General features: G+C 40.6%; 2 protein-coding genes and 1 pseudogene across 3 annotated transcripts; 2 read left to right on the top strand and 1 right to left on the bottom strand.

Annotated features, from left to right (window-relative positions):
- Nucleotides 1–879: 879 nt before the first annotated feature.
- LOC145437513 ((3R)-3-hydroxyacyl-CoA dehydrogenase pseudogene) lies at nucleotides 880–3,505 on the bottom strand (annotated as a pseudogene). Its single transcript, XR_013914675.1, has 2 exons — nucleotides 3,410–3,505; nucleotides 880–1,964 (listed from the first exon to the last, which is right to left on the bottom strand). The product of XR_013914675.1 is annotated as a (3R)-3-hydroxyacyl-CoA dehydrogenase pseudogene (transcript).
- Nucleotides 3,506–15,306: 11,801 nt separating this feature from the next.
- LOC145437511 (uncharacterized) lies at nucleotides 15,307–20,279 on the top strand. The gene is made up of 3 exons (XM_080314774.1): nucleotides 15,307–15,697; nucleotides 17,063–17,267; nucleotides 18,759–20,279. The coding sequence occupies exons 2-3, from the start codon at nucleotides 17,119–17,121 to the stop codon at nucleotides 18,988–18,990; spliced, it is 381 nt and encodes a 126-aa protein (XP_080170900.1). The 5' UTR covers nucleotides 15,307–15,697; nucleotides 17,063–17,118; the 3' UTR covers nucleotides 18,991–20,279.
- A 57-nt stretch (nucleotides 20,280–20,336) lies between these two features.
- Nucleotides 20,337–20,887, top strand: LOC145437512 (uncharacterized). Its single transcript, XM_080314775.1, has 2 exons — nucleotides 20,337–20,482; nucleotides 20,609–20,887. Exons 1-2 carry the CDS (start codon nucleotides 20,337–20,339, stop codon nucleotides 20,835–20,837), a joined length of 375 nt encoding a protein of 124 aa, XP_080170901.1. The 3' UTR covers nucleotides 20,838–20,887.
- The last annotated feature ends 5,570 nt before the right edge of the window (nucleotides 20,888–26,457 follow it).

The raw sequence follows: 26,457 nt of genomic DNA, 5'->3' as shown, positions 1-26,457 counted from the left end.
GTGATTACTTTTCCATTCTAATCGTAATCGTAATCGACTACTTCTAGATTTCGCTGTAATCTCAATCGTAATCGCGGGATTTAGAGGTAATCGTAATCGCAATCGATTACATTCATGAAGTAATCACCCCATGTCTGGATGTGGCATGTCATTTTCAGTATAATATATCTAGCTACGATCTACAGCAGTGGTTCTACGCGTTTATGAGCTTTCGTACGGGTGAAATTTCAAAATAAATAAACTTAAAACAATATGTAATTACGATAAGCGCATGCACTCAAAGCTATTAGTGGAAACTGCCGATACCTTACTGATACTAGATGCGTTGCACGTGACTCTATTCAAGTTTATGCAAGGCGAAGTCCAGTTAATACCCACTAACTTAATCTTGATTGCTCGGTTTCTCTAAAAACGCGACTTTCCTCTAAGCTAGCTTGTATGATACCGCCGATTGCAGCTATATTGTATTCTCGAAATTTAAGGAATTTGCTTTAAAACTATTCTCAGCTTTCACATATAACTGGTGTTAAACTAGTTGTATGCTACTTTTAAACGATGCTGTACAACGATTACAGCATTGCGGCTCGCGCTGAAAATCCAAAGCTGATCATGAACTCTACATCGTCGCGGTGGCATCAAAGTAGCTTGTATCTATGATTTTCAAATTTTGAGATCAATTTTTGAAATTGAGATAAAATAAACTTGCAAAATTTTCATATGTTTCGGCCAGTTCTTGTTGATGTTTGTCACGTTGTTTCAAAGTTGACCATGGCCAATATACGGCCGAAAGAAAATAAAGTTTGCATGAAGCTACTTTGATTCCAACAGCGACGATATTACCACACTATGCAGAAAATTTGTTGCAAATTTCTTTGAAGATTTGCTGTTCCACTTCTTTAATTACTGTTCAAACGTTCTTGTGTTTTTTTTTAATTGAGATATAAAACTGTAATATATTGCGCGGACCGGCAAGAAACTTGATACGAACCACTGATCTACAGTATATTCACATTAATAGAACACGCAAAAGCTGTACGTGACGGTAATAAAAACATTGATGTTGTAGGACTATATCTAACCTCGAAATTATTCATACGCGCTTTGAGCCAGAGTCTGTGCTGGGCATACTCGGTTGCAATTGCAACACTCCTGCACCAAGCACATCGATCACGATAGTTTTACTCCGCCCTCTTCCATCATTCACGCCACGCCTCCCGCCACTTTAAGAGAGACGCCATGCACGAACGAACTCTCGTCCGAAGCGAGATACAGACACGCGCCAGCGATCTCGCCGGTAGTCGCGAGTCTGCCCATCGGGATCGCGGCCTTCACGTTGGCGTATTCCGGATGAGTCTTGCGCGCCAACGCCGTGTCCGTAAACGCTGGCAGCACGGCGTTGCACCGCACTCCGTGAATGTCGAATTCTCGCGTTATAGTCTTGGTCAGAGCCACGACACCCGCTTTGGACGCGGAGTACTGGCCGTTGTACCGCATGCCGCGTATAGCAGCTAGGCTCGCCATGTTCACCAGCACGCCGCGTATTTTAGCGTCCACCGTCTTCACTGAGTTCAAATATCTCCGCGCCACTAGGAAGACACCTTTCAAATTGACATTAACCACAATGTCAAAGTCTGCTTCTTCAATGTCGGCAACGGATTTTTGACTTCCCAGTATACCCGCGTTGTTAATGACTATATCCAGTTTCTTTCCGAATGCTTTCTCTGCGTTATCGAATGCTTTCGCTACCTCCGCAGATTTTGACACGTCTGCTTTTATTGAGAAATGTCTTTCGTCGTTTAATAGTAGCCGGGTGTCGGCCATAGCCTTTTCGTCAATGTCGACTACGGCGACGCGGGCGCCTTCGCGCGCGAAAACCTCGCATATCGTACGGCCGATTCCATTCCCGCCGCCCGTGACCATGGCGGTTTTACCTTGAAGTCTACCGGACATTGTTGGTATAGTTTCTAGAAGGAAATGGAAATCTGGTAACGTTTGCGCCAGTTTTACAGGTGAGATGTATTACATCATCGGCTATGACAGAGGTTCCCAACTCTTTTTTTACGCCGTAGGTCCTTTGTCAAAAATTTAAAAAATATAGGGGTGCCATTAATTTTTAAATCTTTTGAGAAAATGAGAAAATGTATTTTAAATTTTTAAAAAGGGATTATACCGATAACCGGTCGTTAAAATGATCGAATGATATAAATACAACAATCAAGATAACATGATCTTAGTTATTACTTATTCAGTTAATGTGATGCTTAGGCTTGTTCCTGGTCTGATTATGTATTAATTTCGTGTTTGCTGGTAGAGGGAAGAAATAAAAATCAAGATCATGAAACAGCTCATTACTTTACCAGTATCTTTATAAATTAAATTAAATTTATTTCTTCTCATGAGATAATAACACTTTTCATATTTTTCCAGGTTCCCGGAAAAGGACTCATGGCTCCTAGGGGCCATGACCCACTGGTAGGGAATCCCTGGGATATTGCTTGTGATGTAGTGATCTTAAATTTTCTATCCATGGAGATATTGGATTGTCATGTCGCTACGGTACCAGCAACCGATAAGATGATTGTGGATACTGCTTATCTGCGTGATAGAAAGTATTCTAACTGTCGCCTACTACAAAATAATAAGATATGGGGTATAGGCGACATGTTAACACACAAGGATACCAACCTATACTATATACAATTTTACATATGATTATACAATTAATATCGTGTATCTAAAAAGTACGGCTGGCCAGAACAACGTCTCGTTAACTGGAATTAATGACAAATTCATCACCATTTAATGACTTTATGATATAATTCTTTTACGACACTGATAAGCTATATAACTTCAAGTAAACTCGTTCTCCATATAGTCTGAACGGTCGTATAATGCACAGCACACCTTGACTATGTTTGTAGCCTCTGATAAACTGAGTCTTATTCAAAATATTAACACCGGAATTTAATGCACCTCTATGATACCTTCTGTTTTTGGCAACTTGGGGTATAGCGGGGAGCCGGTGACCACTGTCGCGTCAGGTTCAGGCGCACTCTGTGTCTGTGATCATTACCCCTACTCTACAGACTCTATACACTTAATCCATCAGCTATACAGATTCCATTAATCTGATGATATGAGTCAAATCCTCGAAACTTCCTGTAATATTGCGCTGCAATGCACGTGATCCTCCTTATGACTCTGATGATGGTCAGATATCATAAATTGCTGCGATCAGATTTTTGTAACCTTTTCGTGATAAGTGTTGGTATTGGTCTGCTCGAGTATACACTTGACTGAGTAATTGTTTATTGCTCTTTTTGATACATATCGGCTAAAAACGTATATAACGAAGATCATGTATACCAGAAATAATTGAGTCAATACAAAAATAGGATTCCGTCCGTACCTGCCGTGTTATCCCTTACCGCGCGATGCCAAAATCGCTTGTTAGAAGATGGATGACTGAACGTGATGTTGCAGCACCCCGCATGTGAAGTGTATCGATGAGAGTGATTCGATTGTAGCCGTATCCTTCCAAATTTTCAAGTTTGTAATGGTAGATCGCACTGTCTAATGCGTACACGCATGGATCAAACGATGCCAACGACAACGCTATATTAGCCTGATCCGACCGTCTATTTGGGATTGAAATTGAGTTTTAAAATATATCATTCACTATATTGTCGGTATGCGAGAGCGGCAAATTCGTGATAATTGCGAGGCGGTCACCTGCAGATGGCGCGAACCCTAGAAATTTTCATGTTGGTGTGGACTGTAGGAATTTATGAATAATTCTCTGGGAAGGTACGTTCAGAGGTAAACCTATGACGTGACGTCGCAATTCTTATAAAAATACAGAAATCCGAAACAGGTATAGAGTAGACAACAGTTCACGCAATGACATCTAAAGTTATATTGTACTCTTTTACATCATTATTTCATACAGTCAAAACCTGAAATAGGGTGGATGAGTATCTTTTGCCTTAGCACGTCCGCCACGATGGGGCATGTGTTTTATAAAATTGCTATGAAGTAGCCTACATCTCGTTCAGCACCAGTTGTGTATAGGGGTTATTTATGAAGAAATCTTTATAAACCATACTCGCTACAATTTGACATTACAATTTAGCGACATTTTGCAGTAAATGGAGACGATCAAACAGCAAAGTCATATTTCTTTCAAAAAACACGGACAATCAAAATACGAAACACTTGCAACGCGTATTCTTTTTGAGTTCAGCTTATCATATTATGACATGAAGTGAAGATCAAAATGTCATAATGATCATTCGGAATTTTGTTCTTCTTAGCTCATGGGTGGGCAAACTACGGCCCGCAACACCGTTCTGTGCGGCCCGCGAGAGTCTAAAGACACTTATTAAGAATATTGATAAAATGCGTACTAAGAGTCGAATTAATACAGGGCTTTGATTAAGCTTTTTCTTAGTATATTTCACCATGATAATTCGTAGGCAGTGCTGGTTCTCAAACTGGGTGCATGAAAGTATCTGAAGCGGGCGCGAAGCTGACCTCAACTGAAAACATTTTTCGCGCTCTGCGCAATTTCCATCCAATTCATAGTTTTTGCTCTGTATTTAGTCTGAATTTCATATTTAAAAATCTCTCATCCACAGTCGTAACTTTCATGCCAATAAACTATCCGTTAGGTTAGCTAGCATTCTGGTTGCGTCTCGTGATATGACGATAAGGGGAGCGCGAAATCTTTCACCCTCACAAGGGGGGCGTGTCTTGAAAAGATATAGAACCACTGTTCTGAGGTAAATACTTCCTATGTTATTTTTTATGTTTAATTTCTGGCGCGACAACCCGATCTCAAGGCCTACGCAGTTTGAAAGGTTTCAACTGCTAAACATCACAGAAATCCTAAACGAGATTGACATATTTCAGATCACGAGTGTGATTTCAGATTGGCCGCTCCAGTTTTAATTATTTCAGTGATGTGCTTTTCGCGCGTGTATTAGGTAAATTCGTTCTCTGTATGCGTAGAATTAGGGTATTTATATTTTATCTACACATAGTAGAAACGTGTTGGAAGCTAACATGGTCATGATGCGGTCAGCATTGTGTGTCCTGGAACTGAACCAAAAGTAGAATTAGTAAATCTATGAACAGATCGCTGCTCACAGATTTAAATTTTAATCCTGTTCTACGAATCGGGGCAACCCACTTTCATCTCTATAATGTTGACAAATTGGTTATTAAGGTCGACCAGCCTATGAAATCTCGCCACTGTTTCTGACGCGTGTATGATATCATCAAAGCAATGTTTGGTTTGTTTTCAATAAGCAGAGGTGGTCAGTAACGAAGTACTTCTACTTTTTCGAAGTACTCAAGTAATTTTCCTCTACTACTGGTACTCACTCAAGTAGAACTAATTTTCGGTACTTCTACTTCGTAATATTTTGTGATCTACTTACTTAATTTCCGCTATTTTCAGTTTGTCAAGTAGAAGTAGTTCAATCCTCCAGTCAACAAGATAGCCTGAGGAATTTCGGGGCTGTTTTCAAGGAGTATCAACATTAAATTTTCATAAAAGTTGAATACAGCCCAGAATTTTCCTCGCGCTTCACGCTCAGTGGATACGGAGTAACCAGTATGATTTCACGAAAGTCTCGGTGATTATAATTTAGGTAGGTGGTTGGCGTGGTTCCGTTCACACCGCATTGTCGCCCTTCGTCCATGTGAAATATTTCATCACAGTATATATGGCTCATCATAACGTTTGAAACTGATGTTTCGCAATCTAGCATTTACTTATCATATCGTAATCTACCAGTCCATGCGTGTACTAATCTGGAAAAGTGGACTCTGACTTTTCTTTAGTTTTAGAGCTGTTTTAGCATACCACACTTGAAAATTTCTGGACTAAAGACATGAAAAACATTTTCCGCTTTTAGAAGTAGTATTTAGATTTCACTTTCAATTCCCAGTACCATATGCTTCGAGTTCTAATTAATATCAGTTCTTTTGTCTCGATAACATACATGTTGATGTATAAAAGCAAGTGTAGTAATGCCTTTAATTTCCGGAAATAAAGCTACACAATATCGCATTCTTACGATCCACCATATTTTTATTCACGTTTACTAATCGCGCAAAGTGTTTACACCGTATCCTATACAACTTCTCCGTATTGCTCTTCGACTAACTACGGGCCCTATAATATGGGGGAGTGCGCCATACCATGATATTTTCTGAAACGTGCTATTCGATTAAACAGAGGATTAGTATCGCATTTCCATATTCAATACTATCATGCTATCATGCTATCATGCTTATGCTGTCGAAAATTGAATACCTCCTGGTATGCATCAATATAAATCAAGCTCGGCTCCTTTCGCATAGCTCAATTTGCACCTTTTGGCAATCCCTGCGAACGATTACGATCGTTTTTACAACTCGGTACTTGCTTACTTGAGTATATTTAAAGTCCGTCAATTCTACTTCTACGTCAAGTAGATTTAAGTTGCTTATGGAAGAAGTACTTCTACTCGTACTTGAATAGATTTTTTCGTCACTACTTCTACTTCTACTTGGGTAGATTTTTCGTCACTACTTCTACTTCTACTTGAGTAGCTTTCTTGACTACTTTGACCACCTCTGATATTATCTCCATGTCCTCACTAATCAAATACCAATATTGAGTTTTAGTTTATAATCCCAATTTTACATAGTGCGGCCCGCGAATGGATTCTGATGTTGAATGCGGCCAGCGAGCTCGAAAGTTTGCCCACCCCTGTTTAGCTGATAGGAGACAATAGGATCCTAATCCATTACCCAAGAGCTAACAAGCTGATGCCTATGCGAAGACTATAGGGCTGTATTTAAAATAAAAATCAATTTAAAACGAACATGGTTAAAGCAAGAGGCTTGTTCAAAACATGATTTTTATTGTTTCTTGTAAAGCAATGACGTCAATAATATTCAATTGTGTCGTCATAGTGAGTGGCACTGACAATTGACAATATAGTTCCTTTAAGGTAAATAGGCTTCCAATTCCTGTCATATACGGACCAAAAATATATTGAACCAGGACTACATCGACAGGCAGCATTTTTGCGGTCGGTGGTCATCAGCATCGGAGCATGCATTCCGTACCAATGTTCTATATCTACGCACTATTTCGCGGGTTCCAACCATCCCATATCGTAAACGTCGGCAATATCGGGTGGTAATCGTCCGTAGGCTCATATAACATGTTTTTGGAAAGTATTTACACACTTATGGCATAATTTTACCATTTAAAAATGTTTAAAAGGCCTTCATTTAAAACACTGTTTAAAACATGTTCAGAGCAAAGTGGTTTAAACAACCAGTTGTTTTAAGTGCAACCCTAACGAAGACGCAGTCGTTCCTGACTTCCTGTAGTGTCAGATCCGCGTGGTGACGCTGGAGAAATTATCACCTCTTCACGCGATTGCGAGTTCTTGTATTCTCACTAGCACGTCATTGTTTTAGCAGGTAATAATAAATATTTGTGCTAGGCCTGTCGTCAGTCATTGAAAGACAAAGCCCGATATTCCGTGTATCATGGGCATTTATTCCGTTCGTCTACAACGCTACGTGAGCGAATCACCATCCTTGTAAAATGTAATCAGACAGGCCTACTATGTTATTTCTACATGCATGGATATTGGATATTGTTCCGAAGTAGCATTACGTAGTTGGTTGAATCAGTAATTATAAAATCAGCACGTGACTTTGTTTTGTTTATATATCTGTTAATGGTTAACCATTATGAAGCCAGTTTTGTAACGACTCCGATATCAATCGAGCTGTTAGCTAATATACGCCATGGCTATGCAGGGTAGGTAAAACCAAGACATGAAGCTTGCGTACGACGATCGGAGCATGACGCCCGCTCCGTCAGAATCGGACAGCCAGTTCGAGTGGTACGAATACCTTGGGCCTTTTACGATTTTGCTGATTTACTTCCTACTGCTGGCGTGCTGTAAGGTCTCGCAGGCCATATGCAGGAAATGCGACCGCAGTCAGCCCTCGGAGTTTAGCTCTCCGGAGAACGACCGTTACATATACGACGTACGTTCCGACGCTTTACGTCACGAGCCGCCTGATCTTCCTCCTAGTTATTCTACAGCCGGACTTGCGAGCTTAGACAACAATATCGTGCTGGAGTCTGCCTCTGAGCGCAGGCGACATCGCAGGCGTAGACCGCCCGTGAATTTCGAGGAGCAGGGAGATAAGCTTCCTAGTTATCAAGAGATTATCGCGTCCGATCAGGACGGTGGCGAATCACGTGTGAACAACGCTTACGAAGATGACGGCGAAGAGAAATCAGACCGGGAAGAGGACGCTGTCAGTCTGGAATCGGAAAGTCGTTTACCTCCCCCGCCTCCGTATCGCCCACCCAATCTGACTTGATGTACAAACTGTTCCCGATTCCACGACGCATCGGAAATCGTACGAGATATACTTCAAATCTCTCTTGTGTCGAAAACGCGTCATCCGCATTCTCTACGAACAAGTGAGCCTAGCCTGTCTTCTCACAAAGTGAGGGTGCAGTGATCGTATAGCGGACGACCATAATTCATGGAAAATATTTGTCACATGCTTGATGTACGAATTTAGGTTCTTATTCTTATATTTCGCGAATCATAAATGTAGATTATATGTTCCTCATGAAGTTCTCTTGCGAAATTTCGTCTTCGATTTGTCTAAATCTTTGATTTTAATACACTGTGCCTTGCCGTTCAATAAAGCTCTATGAACATAATATGTATTCCCCATTTATCGTGGTGATTATAAATCGTTGTGACCGATTTTGCCAGAAGAACGTGGACTAGGAAACTTTTGTTTAAGCGCCACGTAGGCCTACTGTAGAAAAGTGTAAATAAACTCCACCACGTTATAGCATTCCTTCATTTCATTATATCCGTGTGTTATGTTACCGTTCTTCGACTTTTAATGTTGTTGTGTTGAAGTGCCTTACGTCGAATTACTTGCCATCCCAGGCCGTGAAATTTAAAAAAAAATAGTGAAACCGGTTGCGTTACTGGGGCAAACATTAACCAACGGTAACATTCTACTAGTCTTGCACTTATAGACTTATTGGCTCAGGCAGGCCATGAAGCAGGGTTTTGGGGCAGCCAAAAATTTTAACCGGTTCCAGCTCTGGAGCTCTCTTCTATGATGAATTAGCTCCAGCTCCAAGCTCCGAAGCTCATTGATACCACTGCTCCGGCTCCAACTCCGGCTCCGGCAACTATGGCTCGGTTGTAGCTGTCGCAAGGAACCATTATTTTGTGGGGGTATGCAAATTCCTGCGACGTAATAATTACTTCGTGTCGTCTGTCGATGACGTCATATCCGTACGAGAACGCAATTTACTCCATGCCATTGCACGAACAATTGTACATTGTACACATCATACAACATTAAAACAATGACGTGATGTTATAATACCGATACTGCGATCGTTAATATGAAGCCATACAGTCCAATCTAATCTTGAAATGGTGCGATTTGTTCAGATGTAACTGCAGAAATGAGCGCATGTCGCGACCTTATCAGCAGAAATCAACTTTTTAACAAATATACCCAATGGCTTCAAATTCGATGTTGGTGCGCTCGTTACCAGTCCGTCCGTCGTCGATCAAGTTTAATGGAGTATCGAAGGTTCCCTTTCAAACGAATCGAATAAACTCGAAACTAGTGCCGCTGGCAATCAATATTTGAGAAATTAATTCAATGTCATTCGCTCTACAGTACATGTCAGTAACCAAATATACTGCAATCTCGCAAGTGACATTGCGGGACAATTCAAGAATTCGAGTGTATCAAGCAGACAAGAATGGATACACAAAATTGATTAGAAATTGGAAAGCGCGCATCCAATCACTAATTTCCCTCTTATATTATTCAACCAGGACTGGGTTCGGACTATGAGTTCGGACACCGCATTGACTAGCTCGCATCGCGTCAATTGTAGGCTATGCGGAGTAAGGGTGGAGGCCAAGAAGCTGAGTATAAACATCCTGCTGGTAGATGATAATGAAGACATACGAAATAAGGGTGTGACCAAGGTGCTGGCGATTCGAAAACATGCCGCTGAACAAAATTCCCTTAGGGACATTGAAAGTCATAGCAGTTCCAACCAATTGAACTGCGGTCCTATTCGTATATTCTGTGTCCCAGAGTTGAACTTGGAAGCAAAGGCATACCACGAGTTGGTTGATATTGAACCTTATCAACAACTTCCTCCAGCGATTGAGCAATTAACTGATGCAGAGTTGGAAAAATGCCGCGAGAAGCCTCTGATTTTGTTTCATCCATGCCACAATCAAACAGTGGAAGGACATGTAAAGCTCGTAACAGAAGCATCAGCACAAGTTTCGGGATTTCAAAGACGAGATGGCCTCATTCGCCAAAATATTATGTCTCGTAAACTGATGAATAAACTTGACACAAAAATGCATTTTCAATAAGTCGTCAAATGTGAGTGTTTCATTATGATGTTTTGAACCGATTTTAAAAGGATTGTGTTGTGAATATATTTGTATTACGGGCCCAATATTCGGTATTGTCAGTGTGTTACTTTTCTTTTCAAAAAAACTGATGACAGATCACAATTCGTCAGAATAAATGCTGAATTTCAACAAAAATGTGCGTTTATATTGTTTATTGGCTATAACTCATTTTGTGTTCACAATAGAGAAAACTTTGTTCTTGAGACAGATAGAAACATGATTTTGAGCTATATATCATGACTCTACGACCAGCGGTTGCCGAGATGGGCCATTTTACCCCCCACGCGCAGAAACTGGGGGGTTGCCGACTGGAAAATGGGGGCAATACCCTGAAGTCACTTTTTATTGAAGTTTTAGGTCATTTGTCAGGATTGAGGAAGCCCTTTTTCGATTTGAAAAAAAAGTCATTTTCACTCCACCCTAATGAATATCCCTCGTTCTGATTACTATCATTTTTGTGAACCGATATATTGATTACGTATAAAGCACCTAATGATCATCAAAACTACGAGCGCGTTTGGTCAGTGTGTTTCGACAACATTTTCTGCTTATAAACCCAATGTTGACTACTCTGGTCGAGTAAAATCAAATCTGGGAATTGACGAAGGCCGCCCAGTAGTGCGGAGCATGGACCGGAGCCGGATTGGATATCCGGCCGGATTTTTTCAATTTTGGCCGGACCGGATCGGAGCCGGATCACTACTTTTTCTGATACGGTCAGAATCTTTATGGATAAGCATGACTTTTGTAACTAAATAACCACCAACCAACCACACGCTACTAACCACCAAACCAGTGTGAAAATAAACGAGCCATGTTTATAGATTCACGGAACCACCGTACCGTGTACGGCCGGATTTCCGACCAGACTTTGTCGATCCGCTCCGCACTACCGCCCAGGCGACCACGCTTGATTAGTTCGATACTGACATCTAGCGGGTACACAAATTTCCCACATGATTAGTCATCTTCTATTCGAAACTGTAACTTTGATTTTTCGTGATATATTCGTGTGTCGTTATGTTGCTACATTCTTATCGATTGTATTGGCCAATAGGCAGTAACCAACGTTGCAAACAAGGCACACATTTCCCATGACAGTATGGGCTTTCAATCCATTACATAAAACTAAATCAATAATCGTCAGATTCTATTTCTGTCCACACACACAGTCCACAACGCAATGTAATGAACTGATTGGAGAATGCCGAAACGACCAGTTGCGGTCTCGCAATCTGGAATTCACATCGGCATATAATGCCCGATGTCACGGATTTTTCGATGTTAATCATTATTCGGCGGCCCCTTTAATCGCTCTTTCCGTTCGCTTTATTTAAGAGTACATTCTGCAAAGGGTCTTTTTCTGGACTTTTTGTCGACATGATAACGGGAGGAGGTGAGCCCAAACCATCCTCCGATGGCAGGAATCAAACCAGGGATGCTGTAGTAATGGGCGTTGCGGCTCACACGATGCTATTAACCTCGGTATCAGAGTGGGATATCCGGCTGAGACGCATAAGGGCAGTCGATCACCACCGCTAACGACGTATTTCATTCTATATATCAGTTGTTCCGAAAGTGGGCGCCAGCGCTCCCCTGGGGGCGTTGGCGAGCGTAAAGGGGGCAGTGGCGATGAAATGGGCGATTCGGAACGCCGGTTACAAATTGGGCGGTAGGGGGCGCTGTGAGCAAATGGGAGCGGTGGTGGTTTAGAGGGCAGCTGCAGCGTATGTTGAAACGATTGACGAATAAAACAACAAAATGTACAGTAAAAAATGCAAAATTGGTTATGTCTAGTCTATTTATAGTCGATCCAGGCGTCCGTCTGTTCAAGCGGCTGTACCGGAAAATCCCATTGTTACTTACTAATATCTATTCTAACCATTCATGGACTGATTCAGCAGTCGGCAGCAGAATCATCAGAAAGCGTGGTGTATTGTGTGGTGAGAACTACGATGCATTTCAAAACTTATTCTGCTGCACAGTTAAGTGCGATGGCTTTAAGGGAAACTGCCTTCCGCGATTTTACTCTTTGTTTCAAACGGTCGTGAAATTTTCACACTGATATGTGACCCTGTCCCCCAAGTTTTCAGGTTGCGAGAAAAGATATCGCTTATAATTGACCGACAAAGGCAAAGTTTTATCTGTCAAATTCATTCTTTTTTTGGTAATGATGAAATCTGATTAAGGTGAAAATGGCACTGTCTAATTCAGTAATAAGACCGTGATGGATCAGAGAGATTTACTAAGACGTGAACTTTTCCAATGCTCAAGCTTGCCTGGGCTTGATAACGGTCCTGCTCGCATAGGCCGATCTAATTTTGACGCAGAAGCATACAGCAATCATCTCGAAAAAGGATATATTGTAGTTTGATTTCAGGATATATTTCCAAACAGAGGTTCGTTACTAGATAATCAGTCCATTCCATGAAATTTCCGAGCATGAAATAATTAAAAAGCCGTCTACATTGCAGATCAACTTTGCGCTCACACCACCAAAGTTCAATTTCCCTTACTATCAATCATTCTGGATGCACAATTGAATCATATAGAAATACTCTTACTGGAATCGGGTTAAATTTTTCCTCATTGCCTATCCCGTCTTATATTTATTAGAAGATGCTTCCAGTGCCGTGAAAAATCTTCTGACTCACAGCAGAAACCTACTTCTCATAGCCGGACGTGGAGATTTCAGATTGTTCTTATAAATATATAACCCAATATAATGACGAGGATGATGACATATACAACAGCTTCATATGTCTTATTGTTAATTGTAATATATGCAGGACAACTTTTGCTTTGTCATTTAGTTATGATGGGAGGGGGGTCGGAGAGCGCTGATACTTTATTCATTGTCCAGGGGCGGTAGCTCAAAAAAGTTTGGGAGCTACTGCTTTAAATATATATATTAGAATCTTATCTTGCAACGCTTCCGATATAACAGCTCCATTATAATTTATAGCAACGATATGCCCATTATATAGGTGAACGACGCTTTCGTGACATTACATAAGTCCGCCCGGCAACATTTACACGCCATACAAATATAGGCTACATGACAATGTATTCGACAAGATTCCTCGCCCATCCCGTATCGTTAAATTCCTGTCGATTCAAGAAATGCGACCTCTAACCCGATTGGTATAGCTTGTGACATGCTCCGATTTCCATTTCCATTATTCTCCGAGACAATGAAATACGAGACACTCACGAACCTCGCACCTATTTAGCTTTTGTCCCGGGCAAGGTGAATTATCGCAATTACATGGAGCCTCGCATGGAGCGCAGAATGCGGAAGCCGTAAACGCCTCCTATATAGTTTGCTTTGTGAAGAATATCGACGAATTTGCTTATTCTTTCAGCGTTAGCATATAGCTCTTCCGGAAGGGGGCTTTTAGATTTGTGCAAATAACGGTGTTTACTTCAGCGTAAATACGTAGAAATTAGGAACAAGTTTCAATTACACGCGGAGTGCTGTCGCTGCGACATGGTTAATGGTTAACCGGAAGATGACTCATGTCATTACGAGTCGGTAGAGCGAAATTAAAACAGTCATTTAGCGATAGGTTTCGGTCAGAGAAGAGCGGAACTTCACCTTGTCAACAGCATGTCGTCGTCCACCACCCAGTCAGCTACAACAAGCACGACAACTACCACGACCACGTCCCTATTAGATGCCGCGGAGGACGTACATTGGTACGATTTTATCGGGCCTGTGATCGCAATGATGTTCGTGTTGGTGCTGGTGGTCGCGTGCTCGAAATGCATCCTGGAAGTGTGCAGGGAATGTAAAATATTTAAACGATCGCGTAGTAGAGGGACCGAGCCTATAGACGGACAGAACGACGGGCACAGAAACTTGAGCATAAGTATCGACTTGCCGCCCAGCTATTCTACCACAGTGATTAGTATACCATTGACCTGGAGAGCAACATTATTTTGGAAACCGAATCGGAGAGACGCCGCCGCGAACTGAGACATAACCTAATCGGGATTAAGGTGGAGGAGGATAAACTTCCGACATATCTTGAAATCATAGAAGAGGACAGGACTAAAGATCATCAAAACCACGCGTTTGAGGACGATGAAGAAGAGACAGACAAAAATGGCGGTGATACTGAAAACTTGGACGCGATCAGCGTCTCGACGGAAACGAACCTTCCTCCGCCACCTCCTTACGGTACAGCTGTGTAAATACAGTGTAAGTTCGTCGCTCATCATTTCGTGTTTACGCCATATATATTCTTGCCAATTGTATACGCGTTAGCGTTGCGGACTGTAATCTCGCGATAAATCAACGGAGCCAGCTTTGTCGAAGCGATATCGACATTTCCGAAACAGTCGATTAAATTATTATTATTACATACACTCGGTACTGAATGTGAGAAGTTGTCACCGCACGCTTGGCGTTCGGCTGTTGATCAAATTTGCTCGCAATCTATGTTTCGCAAACATTACACAGTTCGCAGTTGATACGATCATTTTATGCATTTTTCTATTTATTACGTCCTTTACCTTTCGGACTTCGGAATATTGTTCCTCTTTTAAGTATAGTTTTCGCAGACGTTTCTTTCTGGTGCCTTGATTACGCTATCTTCAAAGTGTTTGCCACTGTGTTACGCTGTATTTATGAACAAAAATACATTTTAAAATGCCACATCATTGCTGTTGTGTTCAGTCAAATTTTGTTTGCGTTACGTTGTTACAACATCCTCAAAATTGTAAGGTTTTGGCATTTGAGGCAGCATTGCAGCATTACAAATGTTCTGAAGAAGTTTGTCGCCAGTCTTCGTAAGTTTATTCAAGAAATAGCATAGTCGTTGTGCTTCCAGCGCAGGGGTTCCCAAAGTATGTGATATCTCCCCCTGCGGATGATTCTGAGAGTTAGGGGCGAAAAGTTTAGAACGTTCAGTCAATTTTATTGACAGAAAAGTGACTCAATAATTGGTTTATTCTATCACGAGATGGTAAAAAGGACAATTGGGAGCCACTGGTATCGGCGTGTTATGGTTATACCTAAAATATACTATCCAATTAGTCCACCACGCATTGATGAGACTATTTTTCGACTCGTACACCCACTCACGTTGACTACTAGCTTTATTTAGTTTTAATTTGCAAGTCGAAAGTCGATCATCTAGGACAGATGGAAACAGAACTTCATCGCCTTTCACCGAAATAAGGTAACGTGTATAGTTTGTGGGCAGGAGGGTATTGGATTTTTAATGAACATGTTGTCAAACGATATCGTTTAATCAAACACTGTAATTATTAGTCGTCACTTTCGTTCTGGATGAACGAAAAGTCAAAGCACACAGTTACCGAAAATTAAATAAGCTGATTCAGCATGTAATGAACTGCATGCAAGCCATGCATCGCATTACTTAACAACAGTCTTTTAATGTCCTTTGTTCAGGTCTCTTTAGTTCTGTCATGTAGTGTTTCGGTTTACAATAAATAGATATTTATTTGAGACATAGAAGAAGAAAACATATTTTCGTTTAGTCATTTCGGCATAAGCACCGAAAATTTCCATCTGTGTTGCTAGTTGATCTCTTTCACGTAACCTATATATTCCAACGTAGGCGTGTTAGATAACAATGACGAATGATACATTTCAGACGTTACCCATATATATCGACCTGAGTACGGATATTCCGATTAAACAGTCGTTATTTGATATTCGTTTGATCAGCTAAGCGTTCGTAAAAACCAACCCAGCCTTCGAGTTTTCCCGCCAAAGATTGTAAATACTTGGGACGATCAATTCTCAATATATTCCCCTGTAATCTAAGGTTCAACAATGACAAGTTTATTGAGGCTATACGGTCGTGTGATTGACATCGACCCGCCCTCATTAAATGCCCCACTGCTCGCCGTGTTTACATTCTGTGGACTTTCTGTAGGGCTAAAAATGTAACAGCAATCTGCAGGAGTGACTAAGCTCACTTGTGTAAATATTTATTCCCAATTTCGTAACGTCCGATATTTGCGACCTCCGGCGCAGCGACTGGTAAAGTGCGCGGTCACGTATGCGTTGCCGGGTATAGATAAAATACGAAATGTTTTGGTTTCTTAAACGCGAGTCGTCTTAGTGACGTCACTATAGATGTCCGTCAGACGTAAAGAAGTTTAGGAGAGTAGCCTACTAGATCCTTTTTGTAATGTCACGCAATTGATAGTAGTTGCAAACGGCTGGACAAAGGATATCGCGGTAATTAAACAACGATTGAGCTTAAGTAATCATATAATATTATTACATAAAGAGTAACATCTTAGCACATGAGAATACAGTGCCGGGTGCTGCATTTCGGGTTATAGTTAGAGACAATAAGACATAGTAGCGTGTGTAATTCTACGTAAATAGTTCTCGTAAAATTCTGATTCACATTCAAATTTTCTAGCTGTAGAAGTGTGCAACGTAATGGTGATTGCGAATGCAGCCTAATCAAGGAGCGTATTATTTTAAACAAATAATGAGAGACGAGGAGTGGTCACTGGTCAGCTTTGGTTATACAATTGCCTGACAGGGACGCTCTCGATTCCAGATCTATGCCTTACTTCGATCGGATGATCCCGGATCAAGAATGAAAACTTATTACTTATGGTTGAACAAACGGACATACCTGCAATTATTGCATGCTTGATTTTGGGCGTTTTAGTATGCGTCTGCTCGATGTACTGTCTCTTCGTACCGAAACCAACAGACTTGTGCTGTTGCATAAGGAGTGGCGAAATGGAGCCAAGTATGAGGTACGTAGGTACATTATGTGATGATATGCATTGCGGTGAAGTAAAGCGATTTCAAGCCATCTTCAAAGTATTCATAGTTATTCTTATACTTATTCGGTATGTGAAAACCAGGGAATGAGGCATTCCAACTGAATTCTGAACTTGATTGTGCTATTTATATGGGAAGAATTGGGAAAGCGGGTTGTCTACTCCGCAACATCGATCCTATAGCTCAAACCCGTGTCAGAAATACGATTATGGTACCTACAGTCCGAACCAATATTTTGTAGCGTCTCGGCGTGTTTACAGTTGTGAAAAAGCTACAAAGGAGTTTGCACATTATATGTCATATTAATGCGTGTTTTCTGGCTATAGCATGTAGATACGAAGCGATCGATTTTGAAATATGATCAATGGGATAGGGCTGGACACCAGTGATCTGCGGTGAGGTGCGTGGCTGGTTGGTTATTTGTCGTTGTACGGTTTTGATCTACTCATTTCCAAACCACCAGACCTTCAAATCTTACGCGGGCCACATATATTAACCTAGCGGGTTAGAAGTTTTACATCCCTGCTCCAGAGCTTTGGTGAGCAGCAGTTCTATAAGTCTGATCAGTGATTAGTTTGCCAAGCCATGTGAACTCATATGTTACCGAATTCTAACACGCCTGGACACGCCGTTGTCGTCTATTTACTGGTTATATAATATTTCATTCCAAAGTAACAGAAACTACATCGGATCATTTAATGGTGATGGCATGATATAAATAAACAATGAACAATATACACATTGAATCTGCATGAATTGCACAGTTGCAGGCTATCCCCTTTTAACTAACCTCGTCTTGAGTATACCGCAATCGGTTCGCTTCAACACACGTTAGAATAGCAGACGTGTAATCGTGTTTTTGGTATGGATCTGGGTGTCACAGCGTACAAAGCACTAGGTGTTCGACTAAGTTGTGTCATGTATAATCTTCAAAGCGATTGTATTTGGGAAGGTTCTGTTGCGATGCGGAATGAATAAGATATTTTGGGCTGAGGTGGTTAGTAATGGAGTTCTTGTACTTTCTCGGAGTACTCTGCACTCTACTCGCAGTGCATTGAAGTGGTTATGTTTTAAACTATAGTTCCACTCTGCTTGAATAGTTTTTCGGCAAAACTACTGACTTTTTACACTTAGGAATTTGAAAAGTGGAATTATAATAAGAACTGCAGTACTTTTCTGATCTTTTATGTTCTACTGCCGAATAAGTTCTCGCGTGTCTTGGATATTGCTATAGTTCGACTTGTAATTGAGTATAAATTTACAGCTTTATACTTCTATATACTGGAGTAGAAACGCTGACAAACTTGACCACCTCTGATTCTTGGTATAGTTTCGTATATTATTTGGTCGACATATATGTTTATAATAATGTGTTGTCCCTTTGAGCGGATTTACACTGACAAAATAAGTAGCGACGACGCCATCGTATTTACAATATGACGGAGACTTGGTTGTCTTTGTAGGAGTTCGGAGGTCGACGTGATCAGTGACCAAACGAGCGTAAGCGACTCCACAGTCTGGGACAGCGACCCTCCTTCTTATACATCATCTCGATTCGGTTACACTTTCCCCGTTGAGCTGGAAGGATCCGACGTCACTCGCAATGAAGACAGCCGCAGTCACAAGTCCACGGAACTGCCGTCATATTATGACGTTCAGCAGCAGCCGGAAAGATACAAAACCGCCACCGTATAATTGGAGTGATATGTACAATGTCTTTCGAACATCCACTCCTACTAGCTAAACCCAGATTTGGTCACTGAAGACGTGACAGTTGGGATAAAATCAGCCCGAGCCTGTGAGCTGAAGTGATAGGCCAAGATGAAAACAGGAGCTGTTGGAACTTTGGGATTGGGTGAATTTTCTTCAACATTATCGTGATGTCACGTTGACCACACGTGAAAGCAGATCATGGAAACGAAATGGCACGTGCAGCAAGAGTCATTCGGTCGACCTACGTATACTCTCCACTCACATAACCAATTAACCATGCACTGTGTTGTACAGTTGAAGGCTACACCCACCCCTACAAACTAAATAGATCATATGACTGACAACTAAATATTGAGAGAATTTGTCGATATATATATATGTCAGTGCGGAATCGGATTTATAGTGCTGAGAATTTTCTTGCGTTTTGCGATTCCTTAGAACGACGTGGTGGGTAGAAGCACCTATTACCTTTACAGTGTACATAGTGTACGTGCTGGAACACAAGCTCTGGATCTAATTGATCAATCTTGTCGGCAAATATAACATCATAGGCTGTAGCATATAGGATGAAACAAATTGATATGCTGCCTATATAGAATGGAATATATACAATTGAATAATATATTCAAAATGAAATGAACTCGATTACCCTTCACGAATGTCAGCCTAAAATATTCGGGTTTATTTCTGCATGAATATATTAATCAATTGTATATTGAAGTCCTGTATTGAGCCTCTTCACATAATATATGCGCACACTTGTACCGTGACCTTGTATAAAATCAAAGCCGCCGTAGGCCGTAGTGTTCAGGTTCACGTAGTTTCATATTCAGCAACAGTGAATTCATTGGAAATACAATATTTATAGATCCACAATTTCATCGCCATCACAAAATGAAACGTTCACTACCGGTATATATATATCTATCAGCGCTTTGCAAATATGCACGTGAGACGTTAGACATAGGAATGCATCGATGATTACCTCGTCATTTTCTATTGGCGTGATAATTCGTTGCAATATCGCCCGATATCTTTGGCAATATGCATTTAAGAGAACTAAAATATTCCGTCGCAGCAGTGTAATAAAAATATCTAGGGAATATGGTTTTCATTATTCAATTTGACATTACCATACCGTTATTATATATTTTATTATGAATAGGAATGTCGCTAAGCCTGCACGATCACCGCTAGCCATGTTTACCTTGAATTGTAAATATACGGTATGTTTTCTAGGATGTTGCATAAGCTCTTTTTACATTTAACAGTCCCAGTAAATCGATACGTAGCTTTTAAAACAATATGACACGCTCCGTATCTCTGCGATGATACCACCCACCCTTGCCATCATACTATGCTGGGTAATCGGATTCATACTTTTCGCACTGTGCATGGCCTGCGTTATGTACAGTCCTTGTAGTTGTTGCTTTGCCACTACTCCCAGCAGTGGGGTACAGGTGTCGCCCGAAAGGTGAGTGCAATTATATGGGGATTAGGTTTAGCTTTATATTAGAGTTTGAAAAGTACTATCTTTGGCCTGTCCGCCCTAAAGGGTTTCGCCTTGGTAACGACTATATCTTCGACGCTTTTCGAACAGGTCGAATGCAATTTCCAGCGTCAGTCGAAGCGCCTCGACGCTGCGCAATTTCCCGCAGTATAGAGCGATGTTGAACCGATTACAGCAGCAAGAACCTGGAAACTGGATTTGCGAATTAGATGACCTTCCGACCTACAGTGAAGTTGTTTTGAATCCGGACAAGTACGCAACATCGAAAACAGACATCGATAACGGTGGAGTTAACCAGATACATGACGATGCTTCGTAGTGCAGTTGGTTGAACAGAGAATACTGATCAGCAGGGCAAGTTTTTGTTGCAGTTAACTCCGCGGAAAGTTGCATTTATTTATTTATTTTTGACAAAAGTTGCACTAAAAGACCACATTTTTCTCGGCTGACTAAAAAAGAAGGTCAATTTACCGGCTCAGCTCCCGAAATACCCGTACTTCGGCGCTGATTTACGGTGTTTCGGTCGAATTTGGCCGTGTGTTTCACCAAAACCGAAAATACTTTCATGAAAAACCGAAAAAGTTGCAAAATGTTGCAAAGAGTTGCATGAAATAAATGGACAAAAGTTGCAAAAAGTTACACTACAAGATTCCTTCAAACAGCTTAAAACAGCATTCTCCATATCTTACGAGTATTTAGGAAGCTGCTGGAAGCTGTAAACAAAGTTGCAAAAGTTGCAAAAACTTGCCCTACTGATCAGTTACTCTTCCGACGGGGGCTATATGCTATACTTGTTGCTTGGTAAAAGGATCTCCTTTAACGCTAACATGTAGTTTGGTTCGGCATTATTCGTGTTCACTGTGCAGTATTTCATAATGTTGTTTTCACGAAACTGAGCACTTAAATCTGCAAATATCATATTGTTACTCAATTAAGCTTCCATAACAAAGTATTTTGTTAGTTTTTTTTTAAATTTGTCATTGTTGCTGATCAAAACGTGTTGGTAAGATCTGATCATAACATGGCTTTGATCATTTGTGGTGTTATGATCAACGTAAATAGTTAAGTAACCACTGCGCCTGTATGATGCCAGATTTGCATACTCTTAAAGCATTGTCCGTAATGTGCCAAATATTTTTATGCAAGTACTTTATTTTCTTCAAACCATTCCAGCTGTTGTAAAAGGGATCGTGAATAATACTATGGTTTATATCTCTAATATGAGCTGAAATTGTCTATAGTTAGCAGGTCAGGGCATGTAGGCTATTACTACTAGAGTATACGATCGATTGTTATCGGTATGCCGGCAATATCGACTCGATATTTAACATAATAAAATATCTATATGGGCCATTGGAGGTAAAAAATATGGACCATTTTCGTGACGTCACAACGTGGTAATAGAGAGTCAGAGAATTATATTCTGCTACCTAGGGATGTAGGCTATTTAAAACAAGCGGTGTTTTAAAACACTTTCTTTAAAACATGTTTTAACAAGTTTTTTGTCTACAATATGTTTGTTTTTTGCAGGTTGTAAAATTGTGCCATAATTGTGTGAATACTTTCCAAAAAACATGTTGTATGAGTCTACAGAAAATTAGCACCCGATATAGCTGGCGTATATCGATATGGGATAGTTGGAACCCCTCAAAATAGTCGGTTCAACAGCAACAGAACAGATATTTCGTCAAAGGAGCTATATTTACGATATATTTTCAATTGTCAAGGGATATTCGTGACGTTATGGCCTGGAAAAAACATGTTTAAAACAAAGGCCCTGTTTTAAACATGATTGTTTTGATTTGATTTTTCTTTTAAATACAACCCTACTGCTACCTCTAGACTAGGAATATAATGATATTTCTGACAGTTTATTTATGTTGTCCACTGTCCATGCGACTTTTCTAGTTTATTTCGTGTCCATGCATGACAATCAGGGCTGTTGGGTCGATGTCGGAATTTGGCTGATTTTCGCTTGATGGAGTCGGACTCGTGAAAACTGTAGTGGCTGAAATCGGACTGGAGTTGGAGTCGGAGTTTGTGAAAATGACCCTGACTTCGACTCCGACTTCAACTTCCTTATCATGAAAACATTTGATTTCAAAGGTATCTTTAAACTACTAATAATAACTATAAATACGATTTTTATGTACCAATAATCACAGTTAGTATCAGACATGGGGTGATTACTTTATGATTGTAATCGATTGCGATTACGATTACTTATGAATGACGCGATTACGATTACGATTACGATTACAGCAAAATCAGGAAGTAGTCGATTACGATTACGATTACATCGGAAAAGTAATCACGATTACTCACGATTACAATTATTTTGCATCTTAGAAGCTATGTTGGAAGACAATATATGGATTGCGCTGAAGAGACCTAATGATATAACAAACTCCCTTTAATGGAGATGCGTCAATTGCTTGTTACGTCATAATGTACCCATTGCCCATTTTATAGGGGTCAATTTATCGCGCCCAATGATTTGCATTCTTGCAATGCCATAATTACCGCAGCCCAAATTTCCCAATACCGTGGGGAGCGAGCTCGAAGGGGACTCAAAAAGTATTTCGTAAACCAACATAAGTTATAGAGTATTTTTGAGAGATCTAATTAACTTGAAAATCCTCTCTAGATCAGTGATTCCCAACCGCGGCTCTGAGAGCTCGATGCGGCTCCGAGCTAGCCTACTTGCGGCTCCCATTGACGTTGGAAAATCCAACAAAAATATTATAAAATCAATTTAGAACAAACAAAAAAAATGATTTTCAAAAATTACACTTGTTTGGCTTGAAATCTGGAGTTAAAATTATGGGTGGGGACCAATTCCTTTGCTGTCGAGTAGCGATTCTCTACTCAGCAACGATTTCGTTACTCAACTCAAGTCAAAAAGTATGCTCACACTCAAATGCGTTTGGATCGTCACTCAAATTTAAGTCTGCTCATCATCAGACTTAATTAAGTGCAGGTGGTGTCGCAACACGTTTTACAAAGGTATCTGACCATCAAACCAATGGATCATTTGACTTGATTGGTAAGTTCAACAGCCGCATTGACGGAATGAATGCTTTTTTCCCCATGATGAAAATGTTTTCAAGTCCTATTGTAGTTAATGTCGCCACTGACCCTGTTAATTTACAACTTGAGTTGCTAGACATGCAGTCAGATATAAAGACATGATAATTTGTTTGTGCGTCTCACGAAAGTTTTTCTTCTAGTCTGCTACGCTTGAGCCACTACAATATCGTTTGATTATATAACAAACCGGAGGTCACGAATTAACAACATACATTAAAGTAATTATAACAAGACACCAGAGGTTATAATTATGAATTACGTGCCCCAGCTCTACATGTAGGTAATTCTGTGGCGAGATAGCGCTGTGGTATAATCCACGGTTGCAACGCCATTGGGTTGCGGGTTTGAGTCCGATCGAGGTCGACTTCAGAAATCCTTTCCAAGTGTTGGAGGTTTATCTAGGCTCCTCCTCGCCGCCTCATCCGCGTAAGCGGTGTCTTACAATAAGCCTAGAAGTGGGCCGTGCTACCAGTCGGCAGATACGGAATCAAAAATGAAGAAAATCGGCCTGGTGTAACTGATCGTAGTAGTCGACAAACACCAAGATTACCTCAAACAAACAAACTCTACAGGTGAATCTGACCATCGGGGGCTGAGAGAGGATTAAAAATCAATAGTAATATAATGCAATTATTGACGAAATTCAGTCTTCAACTTGCGATTACCCCCTATGGGGGACGAACTGCTGTTTTGATCCTAATTCCAGCTACAGCCCATGCGAACATGATATATAGGCCCATGGCCATGGCGGCAGGTCCCAATGTTGAGTAAAGATTGGCGCCCATTTCAAGTAGGTAGAGTCATATGAGAATAAGACGAAACGAACATAAAATTCTGCCTTCAACTTCATACAGATATTGTACTGCAAGCTGCCGTTACGAGAAACGGCAAAAACGGCTCGGTTTTGATATATATATATCACCAGCTGTTGATTTTTACTGCTTCGTCGTAGAAATCGCAATGTTTTATTTGACGAGTACAAAATTTCAAATATTGATGTACGTACGTACTAGATAGGCCTACTGCTCGCCAAGCAGCTACGGTCAAATTGCGTTTACCTGAGCATAAGCATAACCAAACATCATCCATGAGTTACTATTTTAAACTAGGCAGAGCGGAGATAAATTATCCTGCTGCGGGGTAGTGGCGTGGGGAAAGTGTTGATAACCTAACCTGATATATAGCACGACGGGTGTTCTTACAATGACACTAATGTGCGACGTATGTACAATTGTACATCGAATATCTATTTAGTGTGAATACTTCTTACGCAATGACGCGCAAAGCTAATAGGCTGCTTCTGACGTAATAATGAGCTGTGGCGTTTGAAAATCAGACGTTTGTGCTGTCACGAGCCTGGTTAATATCTCTTCCTTGTTCAGGAATATTCAGTTTATGTCATAGTCCTTGCAAAAATAAAAAGTAATCGTTCTTTCACAGAGAAATCGATTAAATATGGAAAGTAGTCGATTACGATTACGATTACTTCGGGATTTTTTCGAATGTAATCGATTGCGATTACGATTACTTGAAAATGCTGTAATCGTCGTAATCGATTACGATTACTAATCGCGATTACCCCATGTCTGGTTAGTATTAACGATACAGATCGCGGCCCCCATGTCAAATGTGGCCCGCGACATGGATTTGTGTGGCCTGCGAGTTTATTCTCGAAATTTGTTCAAACATCAGGTAAAATTGCTATAGGCCAGCCAAAATTTAATAAGTCCGACCGCGAAGTTTGAAGATGACTAAAACATCAGTTTCGACGCTTCGGCGTAACCAGGGGCCAGCCACATTCATTGCAGATCTTCGTATATGACCATTGACTATGACCATAAACGAGAATGTTCCGTAGCAGATTTATTTGACTTGACATTTTTTCTGAGCACTTCGTATGATTTATTATCACATTTCTTGCATTATAATTATGCGTAATTTACAGAATTTAGTCTGACTATACTCGCAATTACACGATAACGTGTCATGCAACATGCGACATGGTCGTCGTCGATGAAACAATTCCACAAAATGATAGAGGCATGTTCACCTTAACTGTCGATATTGCTATGTCTAAATGACAAATAATCCTGTCCTTGCCAATTGAGCCCATTGCTGTACAGAGGCGACCCCCAATATATGTGTATAATATATTTATTGGTCGAATTCATTCAATATATTTGGGAAAATTTCGTGCTTCGCGCGACCAGGGCATGACTGCGTGTACCATGTACAGTTGCACACGGACTACTCACGACATAATTATTATCAACTTCAAAGCGTAGTAATATAAGTCATATTTTCAACGTTACCTAATTCGGTTCGTTTCTATCGTCCAACTAAAGAAAAGGTTATCAACATTAAAGTTGCCCCCGCAATGGTTCGTAAATCTCACGTGACTCTTTAGTCGAAAAGGTTGGCCACCCCTGATATTGATAAATTGAACCTTATTTGCAAATTACAATTCAGTTGCACAAAGGAAGAAAGAAGCAATATGCATCTTCGCGATGCAGTCACAAATTGATGCATTTTTTAAAAATTACACCATCATATTGTGACGGAGTAACTATATCGCCTGGTTGTAAAATTGATGTAAATATAACCAAACGCTCCTTCCCACTTGACCTAATTATTTTTAGTGCGGCTTAGCTGCTTGGGTCGAAAAAATGATTAAGAAAAACAGCATGTCCTTGAATACTTGACTAAGTGCACGTAGACTAGACATATGCTATTTGACTACTACCCAACTTTCGTATTAGTAGTAGTGAGAGTGTGTGTGTGTGCTCATAATCAGCACAGTGTGCAATGAGAAAATTAGTAAGTTGCATCTCTGTAATGGTGGCTGACTC

This window comes from Botryllus schlosseri, chromosome 4 (genome assembly GCF_051294905.1).
Source record: "Botryllus schlosseri isolate E-star chromosome 4, Bs_hap1, whole genome shotgun sequence".
NCBI classification, from domain to species: domain Eukaryota; kingdom Metazoa; phylum Chordata; class Ascidiacea; order Stolidobranchia; family Styelidae; genus Botryllus; species Botryllus schlosseri.
This window is presented reverse-complemented; position numbering and strand designations above follow the sequence as displayed.